A 21,412-nucleotide genomic window follows, 5' to 3' on the forward strand; every position below is an offset into this window, starting at 1 on the left:
TTTATCTTACAATGGTATTAATCACCCAGCACATAAGGGAAACAAACTATGGAGACTTGTCTCATATGATCATCACTTCTTATAATAAGACCACTGTGAGGTTTAGATTCCATATGTGCCTGACTTATTTATTTGATGCTCACTCTTTAAAACAGATGGAGATCTACTTTTCTGCCAAGCTCATCTTCTCTTGGATCTAAGTTAATCTGCTGTGGTTGTCTACTGGCTAGGACTGACTCAAAGCAATGGAGGATAGGTCCAGAGTGGATAGCAATTTCCTCTTGTTGTTTCTTTTTCTAACCTTATTTCTTTTTCTACCAGCTTCTGAGTCATACCAACTTCTTGAGACAGAACAGATTATTTTTTTCCAGAGGTCTGGTCACTTGCTTTGAAAATTAGGCTGAGGTTGTCAACCTCTATTTTACACATCCCAACAGCATTGTGGAATAATGTCACAGAATTATTAAAGATAATAAATAATTATCCAAATCGCAGAGAAACACACCAGGCTTAACTTATGGCTAGTGTTTCATTATGGCTAATCTAATGCTATTAATTGGTTCAAATTACAGCTGAAAACCACTGCCCTTTCAAAATGTTTCATGTTTCTCAAAACTCCTATAAATTTCTCAAGGGCAAGACTCCCTCTTAGCAGTGACATTATTATTGCTAAAAAACCCAGTGGGAGGAATTTTCTTCTGCTGTCTTCCCTTGGGATTTAGCTGAAATGGGGGAAACACAAGAAGGTATAGGAGAGATTTGTGGCATGAATGTTCACACTCATTCCTTGGTCACCTCACAATTAAGTAACTGCAAAAATATCACACAGGCCCATGGAAATTTCTCCAAAATTATTTTCTCTCTTGAAAAGATAATTAAGCAAATTATCTTTCATCAAACTGAATAAAAATTGGTAGGGTAAAATGTGGAAGAATTTTTCTATCTGGCATTGATCCAAACCATTGTTAGTGTTACATAAGAAATGAGTTGCAAAGGGGTTCAGATATTTTTTCTTCCCTTCATCTACTAAATTAAAGTGCGATTTTCAGTCGTTGTAGGACCAAGGTAAAATGATGGTTTCAAATCCGAAAGGACAAATTAAAATAAGCTGCAAACCAGGAAAGAAGGGGAACATTACACGTGAGGAAAAGAGAAACAGACAGGTCCATGTAAGCCCCAAACCCTTTAAATCTCGTTCATATCTCCAAATTACAAGTTAGCATTACATCTGATTCAATTCAGATGAAAACATTGCTCCACTCTACTTTACCCCAAGCAAAAATACATGACTGGAAGGAAAATACATTTCTGTCTGCTCTAATCCCTTCAAGTCCTGGTTGGGCTTAAATAAATGCATTCCTAGCATTCACTCTGGCAATTCCCCAGATTACTCTTCCCACATATGACAGAGCCACTGCCAGTCCCCTTGGACACTCTCTGAGCACCTGCCATTGTGACATGGCAAGCTGCAAAAAAGGAGAGGGAAGTTTTTTTTAAAAAGGGTAAATCTTTAATGGGCAATAACTGCCCTCTAGCTTCGTTGGCTGTGTGTTTTCTTTCTTTTTTTTCAGTTCCTGAAGTATTGTGAAGGGATATCATTTTCCAATTTATCTGGAAGTGGCTTTTCATTACTGTTTCCCCACACTGACAAGAGATGTACCAACTCTTGACCAAGTGGTTACTGTTCTCAGCAATGGTGTTTTTATTGTTCCTTTAAGAGTGAAACAGAATCAGCTGTCTATCCTAAGAAGCTCTTCTGGCATTTGACATGTATTAAGTGACCCAACAGAAGATATGATGACAGTGTCTTTGTAACCTGAAGCCTGTGGCCTTGACCCCAGAAGGCAGTCAGCTGCTAAGAGAAGCCCTCCCTTGGCAAGTGGAAAGAGACAGGGGTGAGAAAGAGCTGGGATTGAGGGAGTGAGCAAACTACCCAACTGCCAAGTTAGAAAGTGACCCAGGGAGCAATCTCTGGTCTATTTCCACAGACCCTCAAAAGCCATACTGGAGCCAAAAGAACACTTCTTGTGAACAGAAGAGGACCTATGCAGGCATTATCTGGACTTCTCAGGTTTTCATCTTGTACAAGTAAAACAGTGAGTTGACAGAAAGTAGACACTATGCACTTCTAATTTTTTCCTACTTTCTAGGTTTGGGGCAGGGATGGGTAACTTACAGTCTCTCACAAGCTGCGTAACTACTCTCTGCATCTGTCCCAAAATCTGAGAATAGTTCAGCAATATTGGGAGGGACTTCAGTTGTTGTCCTTTGATTTAGGACAAAATAAAAAATGACTGTCAAGTAGGTGGACTAACACTCAGCCCAGAAAATCCCCAAGCCATGGATCCTAAACCAAGTATGATTTCCAGAAGAACTAGACTAGAGGAAGGAGTCTGATGCCATTCTGGTAAGAAAACAGATTCTATCTATAGGTGAAATAGGAGATTCCCAGAGCTAAAACAGTGAAGAATTCAACAGACCTCCAAACATTTCAGAGTAGTTTTATTCCGCTTGCAGAAAGTCGCAAAGTATACTTTTCCTCAGAGAAATTTCCCTGAGGAGTTTAAGGGAGAATCAAACTGGGGACCTTTTCAGTGGCATCCTGAGCTTACTAGCTTCCCTGTCGCCTGATTCTTTCTTAGTTGTAGGTATTCCCACGACAACACAATTTAAGCTCTGGCAATTATGGGAAAGGCAGAGATATCAGCTCCAGACTAGAGTTTCAGGTTGTTTCTTGTCCCCAATGGATGGACAGGTAAGCACAGCTGCATAGGGCTATTTCCCTCAAAGAGGGAGCAGAAAGAGTAGCATAAAGGAGGCTCTTTGGGCCTAGTACTCATATACGCCCTGACAGTATTACAGACAGGCTTATTAAGTGTGTAATATTAAATTAACCCAGATAACAGCATAAGAGCTTTTAAAGTCAATTCATTAAATATAATTAGGAAGATAGCTTTTTTATGTATGGCAGCAATCTGATCTCAATCATAGGCATGGTGCTATGCCTGCTGGCATCTCTGCTCTCGACTGTGCTTCTTTCTGGGTTGGGCTAGCATTCTCAAGCAAGGAATCGTTCTTTACCAATTCCTTCCTTAAGACCATGTTTGGAGTAATGGTTAAAACCCAGCAGGATAAAAACCATGAGTTTCACAAAGCCAGCTTGTTGACTTGAGCCAATGCCAAACCACTTCCAGAAATGCTGTCAAGAAAACCTCTGGGACTATTCCAGTAGTCGCCAGGAATCAACACTGACTCAAAGGACACCAAAAACTCATAAGCCAAAACTCATAGCCAATCCAGGATTTCTCTGTGGTCCTTTTTTTTGGATTCCTCAAGGAATCTCAAGATCAAGTATCTCTTGTTCTCAGCCTGAGGTTTCTCCTCCATGTGTGATTGAGAGTAAGGAAGACAGAATGGAAAGACAAGGGCAATGGCCTCTTTTATTCTGCTGCCATGGACAAAGACTTGGATCCTTGCCCAACAGGGTACATTCTAACCCAGTTTACATATATCCTGGAAGCAAAATGCCCCAGCATTTCCAGCCAACCATTTCCCCCCTCCTCTTGGAAGTTAATGAGGCTTTTGGTCTCCCAAGGCTGGTTGCGCTCCTGCCCCAGTTAATTAACTGCTCCTGGGGAACAATTCATATCTGTCAGGAGATGGGGGCCATGCCAGCTTTTTACTCTGCAGAGGTGGGGGAAAGAAAGGGAGAGCCCAGTCAGTTCCATGCAGTTGGAAGGGAAGTCTCTTGAGACCCTTCAGCACTTACATTTTTGTGAATCCTAAACTGGACATGGGGTGTACCTCCCAAAAAAATCCAGGAAAGCCTCAAGGATGTTGTGAAACCCAGACACTACCTGCTGTCAATTGCTTTCCTGGTTGTCCAGAGAGGAGTGCAGGCTCTCAAGAAGCAGCAAACTTCTTTGTGATTAGGTTGTCCATTGCCTTATGATTTGCAGAAGAGCGAAAGGCCTACACATAATTAGACAGTCAATGAAGAAAATGTAAAGGTAGGACACTTGATCTTCAGTCTCATGTGGGGTTCAGACAAAACACTTTAGTCCTTCCTCCTTAAGGGGATTAACCTTGAGAGCCATGAACAGGAATAGGGTACTTTCAAAATAAGGCAGAGTTTGAAAATACGGTGGCTGGGACAGCAGCCTCTCATCTGTCACAGCCTCCTTCAGCAGAGTCGGTATCAAGACCTCACAATGCATTTACAAACAGCCTGCTCGAATACAATTGCTGCCAGAGATGTATGAAATAACAAGGAAATCAAAGCAACTCTCCAATGACAGGGATGGGATACCTTAGTTGTAAAAGCTGTTTTCTGCACATTAGGAAGTCTTGAGAAGCTCTAGGCTGTATAGGGCTTTCCCGGTTATCAGAATCAGGAGCTGAACATTCCCTACCCAGAAAGCACCTTTGCGGGAGAAGCAAAATTGATTAGTTGAGCTGAGCAAGGGGGTGCAGAGGCCTAGAGGCTACATCAGCTCCTGGGACTGGTTACTTATTCAGATGCTTTGGACACAGATCCCCCCTCTTTGTTGGCTGCTTATTAGCATTTTCAAGCCTGCGGGCAGCTCTGATGGATGGAGCACAGCCTTCTCTCACTGCAGAGCTAAGACTAGGCGCCCTCTCTGCGGCTACAGCTTTGCTCCGATGCCTTTCGCTCTCTCCTCTTCCCAATTCCTAAATAACTGAGTGGTGGATTAGGGGCAGATAAGATGCAGCCTCTAGATATAAGCACGGTGGCCTCTTCACCTTTTCTTTCCTGCAAATAATGGCACATGTGAGGCTAATGAATTAGTCTGATCCGGCAAGACCCAACCACTGTCAGAAGCGATTGACTGTGGAGCCAAACAAGAACAAGGCAAGAATTGCAGGGAAGGGAGGAAACATAAAGAAAGTACAAGCCATATGTATCCTTGCCTCTTTATGCCAAAAGAAAAGCTCACTTGTTTGGGATCACCACTTGCCGATTGTACAGCCAAAGAAGCTATTGAATGAAACTATTGTGGAGTGACTGGAATACAGAGAAGATTTTATTAATTTATATCACTCTGCAACTGAATTCCAATCAAAGAACCAAAGAACCAAGAATGATCAGGCTTGAATAAGCAGTAGTACATGCATGCAAGTATGAATAAATGCGGGTACAGAGATGAGATGCACAGCACAAGAATCTAGGGGTGTTTGAAACATTATTGTGTAAAGGCTAGGAGGAGGAAGAAAAAAACACATTTCTGGCCTTTTACTTTAAACACAGAACACGGAATATGTTAGAATAGGTTAACAGTGTAGCCATGCAATCACATTAATCAATGAATAAATTGTAGATCTTAATTGCAATTGGAACTCATGTAATTGTCTTAGGATGGAGACAAACAGTATCTATGGTAGGATAACAATTTGTTGTGGCATAAAAGGTCTTTTTTTATCTTTAAGAAGCCTTCAAAGAATGGACAGATTCATGCTGTACATCTGATGAAGTAGCCTTGATGCTACAATAAAATATACGTTATTATATTAAATAAAATGTATATAAAAATATACTATTCCTATAAAGTGACATGCAGCACTCTGCCATTTTTGCTACAACAGCAGCACTCATCTTTTGAAATATGTCTCTATGAACTCAGGATTGAGACATGAACTTGGGTTAATCAGATGCTTTCAATCTTGTAAACCACTTCTAGATTTTTGACAGGAAGTGGTATATAAATTTTTTAAAGTAAAATAATTAAATCTTTACAGGACTAACCTACCTCAGTGGATAATTATGTGAGTAAATGGGATGTAGGGGAGAGAAAAACGTATATATTGTCCTGAATTCCCAGGAAAAATGGAGAAATAAATAAATAAATAAATAAATAAACAAACAAACAAACAAACAAACAAACAAACAAACAAACAAACAAACAAACAAATAAATAAATAAATAAATAAATGAAGCAGACCTTCATGATAGGACACAGAGAGATAAGCGTAACTGACATCAACATCAGTTTTTGCTGGTGTAGGTTAACAAAATACTTCCCTCCCCAGAAGCAAATGTGGCAATGAAAAATTTAATGATGCAAACTCTTGAAACAATCAAAGCACTGGACAAAAATCTGTGGTTATATTAAATGAAAGAGATTGCAGTATGGTGAAGAGGACAAAGGATTCATACAAGAGAGATGGGTTGACATACAGCAGACTGTTCCCACTTCCATTTCCTGTTTTCCCAATATGACAGGAGAGCAACAGGTTCCGCAGAAACCACATTGCTAGAAAAACACAGGCCACGGGCCACATGAAACCGATGTTGCCTCTGCCCGATCTAAAATTCTTTGAGGGTGATTTCCTCTAGGGCAACCGGTGTCCTTCTCTGGCTTGAAGGAATCAATCTGCTCATTCCTCCTAACTATCCATCACCGGCTGGACTGCCTATGGGGCTCCTTTTCTCACTTTTTCTTCCATTAGGCAGGCTGTGTTAGGGAAATGGATTGCGGTGCTGCCTTCAAATAGTGGTGGCCAAGGAGCTGCACAAATGGGCAAGCAGGAGACAGCAGATGGAGGGGGAGGCAGAACAGGAAACTCATTTACCCGGAGTAAAAATAGGCTGGAAAATGTGACATTTATTAAGTACAATTGTGGAAGAAAGGTCATTGCCAGCCCCAGCACCAAGATGGGGTGCCGCTGATTATACAGCTGGGGAATGAGGCAGCAAAGCCAGGCTGAACAACAGCAGCTGGGGGGGGGGGGGGGGAAGGGCAGGGAGAGAAACAGAAATGTGTGCATTTGGGTGTTGCTGCTGTTGTTGGTGTTGGTGTTTTCTTTTTGGTGCTTCCAAGCCTAAAATGCACCAGCAGTGCTTCTTGCTGTTCCACATGATACCTCAATATCATTATCTGCCCATACCCTTCTCTGACCGATCAACCTTCTCAGTCTTCAAGCCCCAATCAAGATGCTGCTTAAGGAAATCCAAGCAAAGAGACTTGCTGCATCAAGCACCATCACCATCAACTTCTTTTGAAATTCTGGAGAGCACAATCCTTTAACTGAGGGCTTTCTTCTGTCAGAATTGCAGCCCTCCTTGCTTTTCAGTTCATGTTCTCATCCAGCCCTTTGGACACCATGCAAACCTGTCTTTTGGAATTAAATAGCTCCAGCATATCCCTCACTTCCACTCCCGTGGTGGCTAGATGCCACATGCCCCAGATACTGTTCTTTCTCCCCTCTCATGGAGACTTGCCTTCAAATACCAAGGTCAAAGAAAGAGGATGTGAAGGGGAAAGTGGCGGATCTACCTCACAATCTCTTCCAGGGAAGGGAGGTAAGACCAGCGGCATGAAATCTAAAAAGAAAACAATTGCCCTTGCCAAAGAACCTTTGACATTGACTCCATTTTTTTTTAAGAAATACATTAGCTTCCTTTCCAAGTGCTGGAAGTGGAATCCCTGCAGAGCAGATGCCAGCTGGGTAATTGTTCTTTTTGAGTGTGCACACTTGGTGTGGCTGAGCTTATTTCCTCCAGCATGTCTCCATAAAACTTCATTTGCACTTCCCCCTTTACCACTTCCTTTTGCTCTGCCTTGATAGCCTCTCTACCTTGTATCCGTGAGACGCTTTGTACTCCAGCATTCCACAGAGGAAAAATGTCCCGAAACGCAGTCTAGCCCCCCAACGGGAAGCAGACTGCCTGTCCTGTAAATAAGTTGGTCATGGGGGGGAGGGGAATGCGTCTATGAGTAAGCTGAAATTGAGATCCACTCATAATACGGATGCTTCCAGGGCAAGAAATTAAGGTTAGAAAAACATACATAACAAACCAAAACAGCTGGCTGGAAAGTGTTCCAAACCGACACTGAAGGGGTTAATGGCTAAACCAAATGTTTGTCTTCCGACGCCTGCGATCCTTGCTGCTGCAAAGGGACTGGGACAGGATGAGACCAAAGCAGAACACTTCCATCGCCTAATGCATGGCTGTCAGGGAATCTCCTACCCAGCAGAATACAAAGAACCAATTGATTTTCCCGGCACAGACCAAACAGCAGTTGGTGTGTGTGTCTCTCTCTGTGTGTGTGTGTGTGTGGGAGGAAGGACCCTGCTTAGCACTGTTTGAGGAGTCCAAGCCACTGAGTTCACGCACAGATGCATTCACAACATCACCAGGAAAGAGGAGGTGCAGGGTAAGTGGTGAGGTCTCCCTTCCGTAGCCGTTCATTCCCCCCGTACATCTAAGAGAGCAGGCGGCCAGTGTGGATCAGGAGCGGGCAAAGCCCGCTAAGATTTACTACACAGGCTGGGCTTTACTGCACACAAGATGCTTACGCTGGGGAATCTTCCCAGCGGCTCTTTAATTTGCCATCCCATAAAGAATGTGAATTTGTGACGCTAAATAGGGGGAGATCATTTACCAAGCACAGCTCTTACTTACAGGTTCTTTAAAGGGGATTCATCAGGAGAAGCAAAAACTGGTGCAGCAGTCAACGTAGCAGCAAAGTGGTCACAGCGACGGTAAGTAGCAGAAGCAGCAGCTGCACTTTTTCCGAAGGGAAACTGGACCCATGCTAGCCTTTTCAGTGATCTTTCTGTACCTTGCTACTAGGTACATACTCGTCTTCCCCGTGCCTTAGGCCTGTTTATTCATAGCCCCCACCCCACCCCCTCAGAATAACCAAGAGCAGAAAATAATATTACAGCTAGAATGGCCAAAAAAGTAAAAGGAATCTCTCGTCCCCATTCCCTCCTACCTGTTCTACTAACTAAAGCTACTCATAAACGCCATTTCTTTGGCACAAGGATTCTATGGATGGGACATTTCTTTCCCTCAACAGCCCCCACAACATGCAGTGTCCCCAGAACTGCATAAGAGCAGACATTAGTTCTGAGCCAGACACTTAAATCTCAGGGCCAAAGGACACCTTATTTAAGGAGAATCATGACTAGATTTCCTAATAATAGTGTTGGTTGTTTGTTTCATTGATTGATGGTGTTTTAATGAAATGCAGCCTTAGGAACTGCCAATTTCTTTGGACCAGTGCTTGGGAAAGAAACGGAGACTTTAATTCATTGCATCAAGGAAAGAAAAAAAGAATAAACTCCTTCCTGATCGACTGTTGGCCCCATAGAGGGAAAAATGCAAGCCTGAGAATATCCTTTGGGGGGCCAACAACAGCTGGATTGTTGAGGGGCAGATCTAGACCAGGAAAACAGCACAAGAGGAGTGTTAAACACCCTCTGGGTCCTCCTCACTCACTGCTGAAGAAACTGACAGACTCTGTGGGTGCATTTCAAGAATAACAACCGTTTCAGGTAAATAATCAGGCGATCCAGATGCAAATGGGAAGCCTGAGGAACGGGGTGGTGGTGGTGGTCTGAGCGGGTTGCCAGACAGCTGAGCTTTATCTGACTAACATGCAGTGTGTGCAATTTCATCTCAGTATTCTGATGGCGGGGTGATGCATCTACAGAGCAGACTTCATACTTAGTATTGCTGGTTGTTTCCCCACTCCAGCCAGGGGTTCTGACACAGCTTACATGGGGCTCATGCAACCAAGCACTTTAAACAACCATTGCTAACTCTGGGCCAAAGTTGTCATCTATCTTTGGCCGGCTCCTGCCTTGTATTTCTCTGCCAAATCCGACATGCACTTTCACAGCAAAGACTTGAGACCAGATGACAACAGCAGCAGGAGCCTAGAAGCTGATCTTTGACCCACCTAGCATGTGTACTTACTATGCATATGCATGGGTCATTTTCCTCCCCACCTCTCCATTTATATTTCTTCTTGTTCAGCACACTTCTCCTTTTAAACCACCCCCACCCACCCCCCAACACACACACAGTGATCAGAAGGCGAAGCAGCCTCCCGTGTCCGCAGGAGAGAAGCAGCTCATTTCCAGAGTCATTATGGTCTGAAAAGGGTCCCATCAGGTATTCCGCCCGCTCAGCACATTTATTTCCCCAAACCACAGCGGGGATTTGTGATTTTTCAGACCCAATATCAAGCAAGCACGGGGCTGGCTCATTCCACCCAGTAGGAAGCGTCTCAGATAATGCAGTCAATACCATGCCAGAACGTGCCAAGAGAGAAGATGGCAGAGTGACTTGCCATACCACTTTAGCTGGAACAGTGGCACTGCTACAATGGGCACTGGACTGGGAGCACAGCTTGACTGAAACTGGGAAAAGCCCTTAAGCAGCAGATCACTGGAAAAATGCAGGAATCCCTAAGCGTATTCAGGACCCATCTGGGCACCTTATATCTTTAAATATCTGGGACTTTATGGCCTTCTCTCATAACTTACAGGATTATCAGCTCTTGCTTCCTGCCCCATTCCTCATTCTCAGTGGCTATGTACTCAAACAAAGTAAGAGTTATTCAGGATGTTCCTATAACATTCAGCCTGCTTCTGCCTATGTCATCCTTCTTTCCTTTCATATATTATTACCCCCTGCATATTTCATCCAGTGTCCCAAGTTCCCAGACGCTTGGGCAGGACTGGCACCCTATCCATTCTTCTTTTTCAGACTGATACTTAAGATGCAACCTCAGCCTTGACATAAACCTGGGTACTGGTAAGACACTAGTTCCAAAAAAAGCACGAGGAGGACCCAGGGAAGGCAGAACAGATACTCACCACTGTGAAGTTTTCTGCAGAGCAATTCTCACCACTAAAGCTGCAGTTCTTCAGCATGTCATCAAGTTGGTGCCCAGTGCGGTTGACAATGTCAGCCATGTCTGGGTCAGGATAGAGCAGGTCAGAGGCCCTGTGTCCATCACGGTCCTTGGGTGGCAATCCAGTCATGTTGGCTAGGTGAAAAATATCGGCATCTGTAAGCGCCGAATGACGGAAACGGTTGATGTTGCAAATGGTGACGGCTGGGAAGACCATCTTTTGGGTAGCCTCCTCATCCAGGGTGGTGACATGCGGATGCTCCAGGTAGAAGAGTGCTGACCGAGCTGCCTGATACAAGAAAAAGGCCAAAGAGGCCACAAATGCAAGGGCCCAGAGGACCTGTCGGACCCCCAGTTGCCCTGAGCGGCAAATATGGGCCAGGCCGTGCAGGGTGCTGGTGCCGGCGAAGGCGGCCAGGTCACGATGGCGTGGCCGGCTAGGCTCCTCTAGCAAGCTCTCCTTGTCCCCTTCCTCTTTCGCCGCCTGCTTCTCATCCTCCTCTGCAAATTTGATTTTGCAGACAATCTCAATCGGCATCTGTGCCGAGGCACCAGGCAGCACGCTACCTCCCCAGTGAGGGGAGGCAGTGGAAGCCTGAGGTGCCCCGCACCGGCCGCTTACCCCTGGCTGCTGCAGGACGCCCCTAAATTAGTAAACCTGACCAGGGAGGAGGAGGAGGAGGAGGACTGGGGAATCTGGCCCCAGTCTCTCAGAAGCTTCTGAACGCAGCTTTCCTCTTGTCTCACTAGTGATCTTCTGGTGCTTCCGTTGGCTTATCTGCACAAGCCCAGCTGTCAGAGCTGGCCGCCGCTCCCTGGTGCCGGCTGTGTGTGCCGCTCCTCCGCACGCCCGGTTAAGACCCCGCCAGATACAGGCAGCATTTAGGCATCATGTGCTAATAAAATCCAGGGGATACTTAATAATTCAAGGCATGTCAACATTATTTCATCCTCAATTTTTTTTTTTTTTTATAAAAAAAAGCAGGGTGTAGTGGGGAGAGCTAGTGGAAGACAGTGAGCAGTGATGGGAAAGCCAGAGCTTGGCTTGCCAGAGCCCCCACTCCGAAGTGGTACTAGAGCCACTTGTTTGAATCACTCGCAAGCTGGCAAAGTCTGTGCCAAGGAAAGGAGCAAAGGAGCCAGAGATCGAGGTTGCTGCTGCTGCTGCTGTCGGCTGCGGGAGCTCCTCAGACAGGCTCCCTGGCTCTCGCTCCGTGCCCGACACCCTCTTCCTCCGGGGGAGTCCCTTCAGGTGAGCCCAAAGCAGCCGCCCGGCTAATTCCTCCTACCTTCCATCTCCGCGGACCTTCCGACGCCTCCTCGCCCACGCCGAGGCAGAAGAGAGGAAAAGTTGAGAGGGACGGAGAGGGGCAGGAATGAGCTCCTCGCGCGTCGTCGGTTGGTACCGGGTCCAATTGGGCAGCGGCGGCACATACGACACCCCCACCCCCACCCCACCCCCGCCCCGCAGGCTCGAGAACTGTCTTAATTGGAGAAGGAGCGGCGGAAGAAGGCGAGCGGAAGCGGGGAGGAGACGCCCCCCTCCTCCTATTGATCCCGCTCCCCACGGAACAAACGAGAGGCAAAAAGTGAAAGGCTTATTGATCGGTGGGAGGGAGCGCAGCTGCCGGGGATTAGGGCGCGCGCGAGCGGGCGTGTGAGGAGAAGGCGGCGGGCGCTTTCCGAGGAGAATGAACGCCGCGCAGCCGGGACCGCGGCACTGCCCATAGCCGGGCTGCAGCACACCCTCCTTCCCCTCATCATCGATTCCCTTTCCTCCCTTTGCTTCGGAGGCACTTTAATTGCTTTTCCAAACGGATTTGACTTCCCTCCCTCCCTCCCTCCCGGCCTGCCTGCCAAGTGGAATCCAGGCTGGGGAAATCCCCCGGCAGCTGCAGTTGGCGCGGGACCAGAGCTCTCGGGGCGCTCCGGCCCGCGTGATGCACAGAGGACGCCTTGTGGGGCGGGGTGGTGGGAGAGCCGGGCAGTGCCGAGGCGGAGGAGGGCGCCGGCAGGAAAGGCAGACTCGCCAACTGCGCCGGCAGGTGTTGCGCGGAGGCGAGCGGGAGGGCGCAGGCAGGGCTATCCCAAAGTTCTGGGAGAGGCGACGCCCGCTTTGCTCCCAAGGCAAGTCGGGCCAGGCCGCAAAGCGATCGTCGGACTCGACTCTGCGAGGGAGCTGCTTCGGAGCCCGGGCGCCGGCGAGCCGAACCCAGAGCGCTCCCGCTTGGCCAGCCGCTCCCCAGGCCGCGGTCTTGGGGCGCTCCGTCACGGAGATTCCAGGCTCGGCTACTGGAGGTTTCGGCGCGCAAGGCCGTTGACGGGTGCTCCCTTCTGGGGAGAGGTTCTCCGACCGACCGACCGACCTACCCTCCGTTTGGGGCATCGGCGGGGTTTTCGCCGGCACATGTTGAGAAACCGACGCTACGGCAGGAAATATCCCGCCGCCGCCGCTCCCGCGATCACAGTCCCAAATCCCTTCTCCCTCGGTGGTTTTGCCTGTCACCGCGAGCTTCCCTAGGCGGCAAGGCCCGATGCCAGCCCCAGATACGGCCGAGGAGCTCGTCCGCCCGTCTTCCAGCCCTGAAATCGCCTTGCAAAGAAAGGATACACGCGTCCCTGCGGGTCCAGATGGAAGGAGAAGTCCCTTCTGGACAGGAAGCGCTAACCGATGCCCAGGGCGGAATGCCAAAGTGGCCGTGTCCCAGCGGGAAAGGGGTGGAGGGTGGAAGTGACAGAAAATTAGGAGAAGGCCATAGGAGTTTCTCAAATGAGGCGGAGTGGAGTATGGAAGCCAAAAATCAGGAAGAGGATCCGGCCATTTCAGTGCCAGCTTCGGAAAGCACCATGCCTGCTTCTGTCTGGCCATAGTGCACGGTGCAAAAGTTGTACACTGAAAATACTGGTAGTGGCAGACCAAGGGGTTGGTGGTTGAAATCACTTCAAGATCTTTTCAAAACCGTACACCATCTTTCCAGGTCTTTTGAGACACAAATATTCTCAGCCTCACTCTTAGGTGTCAGCTGTTCTTGACTCCAGATTATCATAGTTCAGCATAATAAAGATCTGTTGCCTTTTAATTTCTGAATGCTTGCTACTGACCTAGGAATCTTAGCTTAATCTAAGTTATATATTACTTTTGCACGCAGCAGGCTGACCTTGGTATTTACCTTAGGAGTGGCAATGTATTGATGGCTGGGAAAGTGCACTCTTTTCCCCTGTTCTTTTTGGAGGCTGATGGTGGGTAATCAGGCAAGTAGGCAAGTACTTTTTCCCCCTTTAAAATACATTTACAACTTAGATACACTAAATTCACTGAAAATTTGATCACTTTATTTATTTGGATTTTCACCGCAAATCAGCTGGCAATTGCTTCCTAGTGTTCATCAATTTGCCAAGTTTGAGAATGGCAAAAGTGTTTGAAGCTTGACTACAACTGATTACAACACCAATATCCATCACCACAATTCCACTGAACTTTAATACTCCAATCATATTAAGCCAATTAAATTATATTCCCAGGGCTTCCTTCAATCTCACATCAATCTTTTTGAGCTATCAGTTGACAGTTCTGAACATCTCACTGAGTTAGGAAACTCATAAAAGACCATTTCCATTTCCATCTTCTCTTTCTCTCTTTTAAGACTTCCACTATCTTTTCAAACAAAATATCCTTAAGCTACAATTAAGACACTAAGCAAAGTAATATACACAAAGACAATGCAAGGAATTTGGGGGCTGAAAAACAGAGTTTGAAATAGATTCCTTATTTATGCCAGTAGCTTCAGAACTGCATTAAGACTGAACAAATGCTGCTACAGGACCAAAAATCACTTCACAAATTCTGCACAAACCAGAAAGAAGACACTCTATGGAAAACTGAAGTTGACATTCACTCCTTCATGAGCATATCTGTACAATATACCTATTACATCTATGAGGCTACAATACTTAAAATCGGGCATAAACATTTAAGATACAGACGAAATAGCCCCGGATTTGTTAGCAAAAAGATGAATTCTCCAGAGAATGGCAACAGAGGCCTCTTCAGTAACAAAAGCATTACGGTATCTGCTTGAAAGCCATAAATGTGCCCCACCTGCCATCAACTGTGATTTACTTTTTTCCAGAATTTCCAGACAGGCTTGTTCAACCTAGTGCTTCCAGAAGTATTGGGATTACAATACTCAGAATTTCCAGCCATGAAGGTTTGGAATTCTGGAGTTGTTGTTCCAGCACATCAGGAGGTACAAGCTGAAGAAGCTTGGGGTAAAAGGGTGAGTGACACACCTGGGAAGAAAACAGCTGGTGAGAAGACTTGTTGGTAGTCAAAGATATAAATTTAATCTATGTAGCTTTTAAACCTGGCTACAATCCTTGTGTTCCCCTTTGCCTCTGAAAGATCCCTTATGCCAACGGTTCTCAACCTATGGGTCGCGACCCCATTTGGGGTCGATCGACCATTTCACGGGGGTCGCCAAGCAAGGCTGTCCGCCATTTTTTACCCCTTTTCCGGCGGGTGCCTTACCTCCCTTGGGCTGGGCCAGCTGGTGGTCGGCCTGCTCCGTCTCTGCCGCTTGCCAGCTACGCCTCGGCCGGCGCAGGGGGCGGAATCACACATGTGCAGCGCTCCCGAGCAGGGAAAGTGCTCGACTTACGACCGGTTGGGTAGTCCTCGACTTACGACCGGTTTAGTCCTCGACTTACGACCGGTTGGGGGTCGCGGCATTAAAAAGGTTGAGAACCACTGCCTTATGCTGACTCAGGGAAACTTCCCTCCTTCTTCAAGGCACTGGCCAGGGGCAGCACTAGTGAGAGCCAGCAGGGAGCTTTCTAAGCGGTGGCTCTGGGCACTATGCCACCTTGGATCTGGCACCACCTCCACTTTCTAGGTCCTTTATCCCAATTCAGACCCATGCCCGGCTGCATGTTTAGAGAAAATAAAATTTGGGCTCTTGTTAATTTTAATCTACTTGAAGAGACTGTAAAGCCCAGCTGGTTTAAGCATGAGTCTTATGTCAAACAGAATACCTTGAACTTGTGGCAGAGAGGAGGGGGGGGGGTGCCCTTCCTATGGTGCTTGTTATAGCAGCCAGGTCAGGCTTACAAGGAAGGAGACAAGCGCATACTGCCTTTGGGAGATCTGGGATGACAAGATGTCCAGTCCAATTACACATGTGCCATCAAAAGATCTGGGGCAGCCTCATGGCTGGTTCCTCTGCAGTCTGTTCAGCTTCTTCAGCATAGGATAAGAAGAAGCAACATCTGGCATTTGGATGGCTGGAAGCAGAAGGGACAGTGAAGAAAGAACGTGGGATGTAGCCACATCTTACACCGGCAGCAATAGTGAGGCAATGGGACATCCATACACTCACCATATCTGTATCACAGCTATGTTACTAGACAAGCATATAGAAAGATTCTTGAGCTACAATACACAATCAAATTCCAGAATGCAAATAAGTAACCCCAAGGCCCAGGTAGGTGAGTGTTCTTATTGTGATGTGCAAAGCAAACCTTAATGCGTAAGGGCATTCTCTTTCGTTCTGTATATACATACCACACAATATATGGTATGAATGTATATATGCATATTTATGTTTGATACACGAGTCTCCTTTTGTTGTCTGGACATTATTTATGCCTGAGCTAATATGATCCGGAGGGGATGAAGCTGTGTGTTCTATATAGGTAAGCTGTTGGAATGCTTCTCTTGGTCCTTTGTGCCAAGGTAATTTGGTTGTTTTTCAATCAGATATATGGGTTCGTGTTTTTATATTCCTCTGAATGATGTACACGCTGGAGTTCGCATATCTCCCATTGCCACTGCACAAGGAAAACATTTAAAATATTTCAAGCATAAACCGTCTGAAAAAAAAACCATTTCCTCATTACATAGATTTCTTCAAGTATGGATTAAACACCAACCGATCAGCAACACATCGGTTTTATGCAAGCTTCTACCTATGCCTGGAGAAATGTCGTCCATGGGGTCGCGATGGGTCAGACACAACTTCGCAACTAACAACAACAACAACCCTATGCATTCTCACACTTTTGCCTAAACAATTCCGGCTATGGAGTGTAAGAATGAAATAGAATATTTTTTTGCCACAGGTAATTGCCTCTTACATAGGAGAAAGGTAGTTTCCCCCTCCTAATTGCAAATGAGAATGGTGAAGTCATTGCAACCCAGGTAAAACTAGCACCATAGGATCAACCTTGTCTTAAAAAGAAACATATTTGGTCCAAAAGGGAACATATTTGCATGTACTGGCTGTGGCTCTTAAGAGATGCTGTACAGTTACAACACAGATGACCATCAGTGTTCATGAACCATAAATGGGATCAGAATTCCCCAACACAGCCGAAAAAGCACTTGGGGGAAGGGGGGGGGACTGATGGCACTTAATCTTTATTAACTAGAAAGGGTTAAGCCCTTGCCCCCCTCCAAATTTTGAAAGTTTTTCAATGTTCTATTCATAAAAGTACTGTCCAAGCACAAATGAGATGCTCCTGGAAAATATCCTAGAAGTAAATAAAATAGAATGCACCTCTGGAATATTTGCAAAACCAAATTGGGCATTGGAACCATTGTGTTGGGGTCACTAAGATCCCAGTGACTCGGTTGCTCTTGGCATTCCTGAAAAAAAAAACAAGATTAAAGGGAGTAAAATAATTGGTTTCATTATTTTGGAAGTGATAATTCGTATCACATATTAAAACCAAATTTTCAAGTTTTATTTACAGTAAGTAAAACTATCTCACAGTGTTTTTTTTAGTTTGCAGTTTTTATTTTAATGCCCTCTTAAAAAATATGGATGCTTTCAAAAATGCAAGTAGAACTAACTCATGTGGAATGTCTTTTATTTCCTAGGATTAAAAGTCAAGCAGGCTATTGAGTATAGTCCAAACTAAATTTAGTACTATTAACTCTTTCTGCCAAAGGAAACCCATTTTCTCTGGTCAGACTCAATCTTGCATTGGTAAGTTAATTGCAAAAACATATCCAAAACATTTCTACCATAAACCATGTTTGTACAGTATTTTGTCATACTATGCTTCTGCCTCCCCGCCCCCAGCTCTTTATTAAGATTTGTGAGCAAGATAACTGCGCAATTTTGTACCCTGAAATATTACAGATGTAAAAACCAATAAAAACAAAGAAGGGAATGCATGCACATAATCCAACAATCAATTTTTTGCTGCTACCAGATTCTCCTACTTGCATTGCTGCTTGCTCATGCAGAATAATTCACACTTATAGAGAGTCATTTTAGACCCTCCACTTTTCTGTCCTCCATGGAGTGACCTCTGTCAGATATATGCACTTCGCTGCTTTTGGTTAGACTGGGGGATAAGACAGATTGTTGGTCAAATCTGCTTTCTCCTCCTCATGCACTTGTGGCAGAGGATATGCGGCAAGAATTAAGCTCTCAGTCCCACCTCTCATTCTACATGCTACTACAGTCATAAATTAACCTAGCTGTTCCAAGAATCCAATGAAAGCATCAGCCAGATGACTAGCAATTAAACTGGCCCCTTTGTTTTTCTTTATTTTCAGTAAGGTTCTGGGTCAACGTTTTGCAGGCTTATAGTCTTCCTTTACCACTTCAGCTGCTGTGTATCACAGACAATGATGCCCTTCCATTATGGCCGTAATAATTAAATTTATTGTCCATTGGCTGCTGTTGCGTGGTTTGCCATTATATCCAAGAGGTTCCCACCTATATTCAGTTAGCTACTAGTGATCGTTCTGCTAAGAATGCTGCCAAACTCATATTTACACAAAAAAAACCATCCCCTTCTTCAGATCCCAAAAAACCACTCTATTCAAAACTGGCCATTGTGGCTTTTTTGATACTTATTAATATTCAAGGGAAAGTGTCCCACTGTAGATATTTAATATGGTAAAGCAGGAGAATAAATCATTGAAAAGCAACTTCTGGACAAGTTGCCTCCTTGGATACCCAGGCATAAGCACTTAGAGCAAAACTAGTTTCAATATTTTAATACTTTTCAGGTCTTCTCCATGGGACCGCAGCCAGTACAACTGATGTTGCATCTATGTGTGCAGACCAAAAAAATAGATGTCATGGAGAGGGGAGACACAGTCACAGTCTGGCGTTTGGTAAATCTTTGCACAGTGCTAATCGCAGCCTTGCTCGATCAATTGAAGGAGACAGATGACAGCATGTACGGAGCCCTTTTATTAAAAGCTTAAAAGGCCACCAGTCAGCTGTCCTGGAGGTTCCAAAGGTAAGTGGGAGAGAAAGGCTGAATAACAAAAGTGGGACTTTCCCCACTTTTTAAAAAAATTCACAATGAAAAGTACAGGCCATAGAACCAAAGTTAGAAAAGCCATTAACAAATAGTAGGAAATTTTGAACAGAAAAAGTGAACAAAAACTGGAAGGCAGGGAACAGAGAAATGTGCAAAAGCAATAGAAAAAGGTAAAGAGTTATAAGGTAGAGGGATTTCTTGGTAGGGTTAATAATGCTTGTGCAGAGTGTAATCGCAGCTCACTCGCTTTTAGAAAATACATAAATATGAGGAAGCATGTTTCTAAAACAAACATCAATTGCTGTCCTCTGACATGATGAACTAATGTCCCTTTCGCAAGGCGGTGAAAACTTGCTCTTGTGTCCAAGTCTGAGGCCCCGAGTTTGTTAAGCGCCCCGTTTCCTGGCTGTATTAACAACCATAGGAACAGTTTTACTTGGTGCCACATATATTTAATTTTTACTGATTTAATCTTTTTAAAAGGTTTTTATGTTTTATAATGTACACTGCCCAGAGTCAATAGTTGAGATGTATGGCAATAGAAATCACATAATATTTTTTTAAAAAAAATCAAAAATCCCATCCCTTGTATAGCCATTAGCCATGCTCTAGAGGTCCATACATTTGGAGGGAACTAGGTTAGGGATGACTGTCTTAAGGCCGCACTGTCTACCGAACAATATACAGAACAATGAACAGGTCAATTAATGTATGCATTTGGCACAAGTACATAGTAAATGTAATTTACACCAAAATATAACCATTTAATTTTCTATTCATAAAATGGGCTTCATCGCAAAACTCATGTTGTCCTATGTCACTTTTCACCAAATCAGATATTACCCATTAGATTTTTTTTCATTCTCACGAGACTATAGCTGTTCTCCAAAGAGACTGCACCCGCTTCCTTTTTGTGATGGCTTCTTTTCTGTTTGACCTTTATGAACATTTAAGGCTAACAGCACCATAGACTCTGGCAATAATATTAATAATAATTTAGAAGATATGTAAGCCTTTGACTGTATTGAGCAAGAACCAGAGCAATAAGTTGCAAACCTATTCTGTGAGATTTGGACCTCCGGCTGTTCCATTACTCTACTTATTAGCTCCTGTGAGAAGGTATAAAGCTTGAATGAAAAAAGTCCTCTTCCCCTTCAAAGGTCACCTGCTTGCAGCCACCCACTTTGACCTGTTCTGCTGACAGAGACCTGGGTTGACAGGGAGATCCAGGAGGAAAAAGAGGATTGACAGATGGGAAACTTGCTTCTTTTATGCACCTGCTGAGTCACTCACAAGAGAGGGGAAGGCTGTCAGAAGGGCAGGTTCTTCATCAGGAAGACGGCAGGGTGAAAGGTTAGCCCTCTTTCCTCTCCACATAAATCAAGCTTTCCCTAACTCAGAATAAAAATAATAATACTAAAAACCACCTAGCCAGAAAGTAAGAAAATCAAAAGCAGTCAGACACTCCAAGTTTGGCCATTTCAGACTGATTTTGCTTCACACCAAAAGTTGGCCAAGACAAACAGCTCAGAAGCAGCAGCCAGCTACTTGTCTTATCCACAGGCAGCGTCAATCGTCTTCTGTGATTCCCTCCCTATTACAGGCTTCATCGGAGAGTTTTTCCTTATGAACTGCAGTGCTGAATCAGCAGGAATGCAAACTCGGAGAGTTCAGTGTAATTTATTTGCATTATGAACAGTTTTTTCCCACCTCTTTCATATCCAGCTGCTCTCAACACATAGGATTCGTGACACTGTCCTCCATTACAAAGCATACAGGGGGAAAACAAGCATGGGGAAAAATGCGATGTCATGACACAAAACCCAATCTTTTGTTCTCATGTCCCAATATCAGATGCAGAGAGACTTCAAGCAGGGGCATTGTGCTGTGACTTCACAATGCCTCTTTCACCACTGTTCCCCACTCTTCCTGTGGATGTTGGTGCTTCCGGATCATTTGCAGGTGCAAAATGGAATTTGGTGGGCAGCTTTTGAAAGGTCTTGGTAATTTCACTGAAAACGTCTCATATAGTCCCAAAAGCCTTCAGTGAAACACCCAGTATCTCTTTAAAGTTTTCCCGAATACAATAAAAATATCCTAACCATATTATTTGTATTTAATTGTGTCACTGTATTTGTTATATTTCAATTTAATTAGAGTATTTGCCTAGATTCCACCTGTGCTTTTGTCCTGACTATGATTTGGAGCCAGATGCCGATATGCCATCCAAAGGCCAAGTAATACCACTGAGGTAAACACAAGTATAGACGAGACAGCCATGCTTTAGTGCACAACTGCCTTGCAGTTCCATCCTAGGATAGTTGTTTCTACTTCTTTCTGTTCCATGGAGGGGAGGAGGAAAAGAGATATTGTACTATAAGAAGACCATGTGAGTGCAAGGCCGCATATTTGCTGAGAGATTTGCTCACCAGGCTCTGCGGCACATTCCAGAGGGGGAC

General features: G+C 44.9%; 1 protein-coding gene across 1 annotated transcript in view; it reads right to left on the minus strand.

The window, feature by feature from the left end:
• Positions 1-11,208, minus strand: part of ASIC4 (acid sensing ion channel subunit family member 4) — a gene marked incomplete at its 3' end in the record, with an annotated part of 80,952 nt that extends 69,744 nt beyond the window's left edge. The window contains exon 1 of the mRNA XM_015824858.1: positions 10,633-11,208. Within this exon, the coding sequence (XP_015680344.1) occupies positions 10,633-11,208 (576 nt within the window). The remainder of the gene's footprint in view (positions 1-10,632) is intronic.
• Between the last annotated feature and the right edge of the window lie 10,204 nt (positions 11,209-21,412).

This window comes from Protobothrops mucrosquamatus, unplaced genomic scaffold (genome assembly GCF_001527695.2).
Source record: "Protobothrops mucrosquamatus isolate PMUCROS unplaced genomic scaffold, P.Mucros_1.0 scaffold2387, whole genome shotgun sequence".
NCBI lineage: Eukaryota > Metazoa > Chordata > Lepidosauria > Squamata > Viperidae > Protobothrops > Protobothrops mucrosquamatus.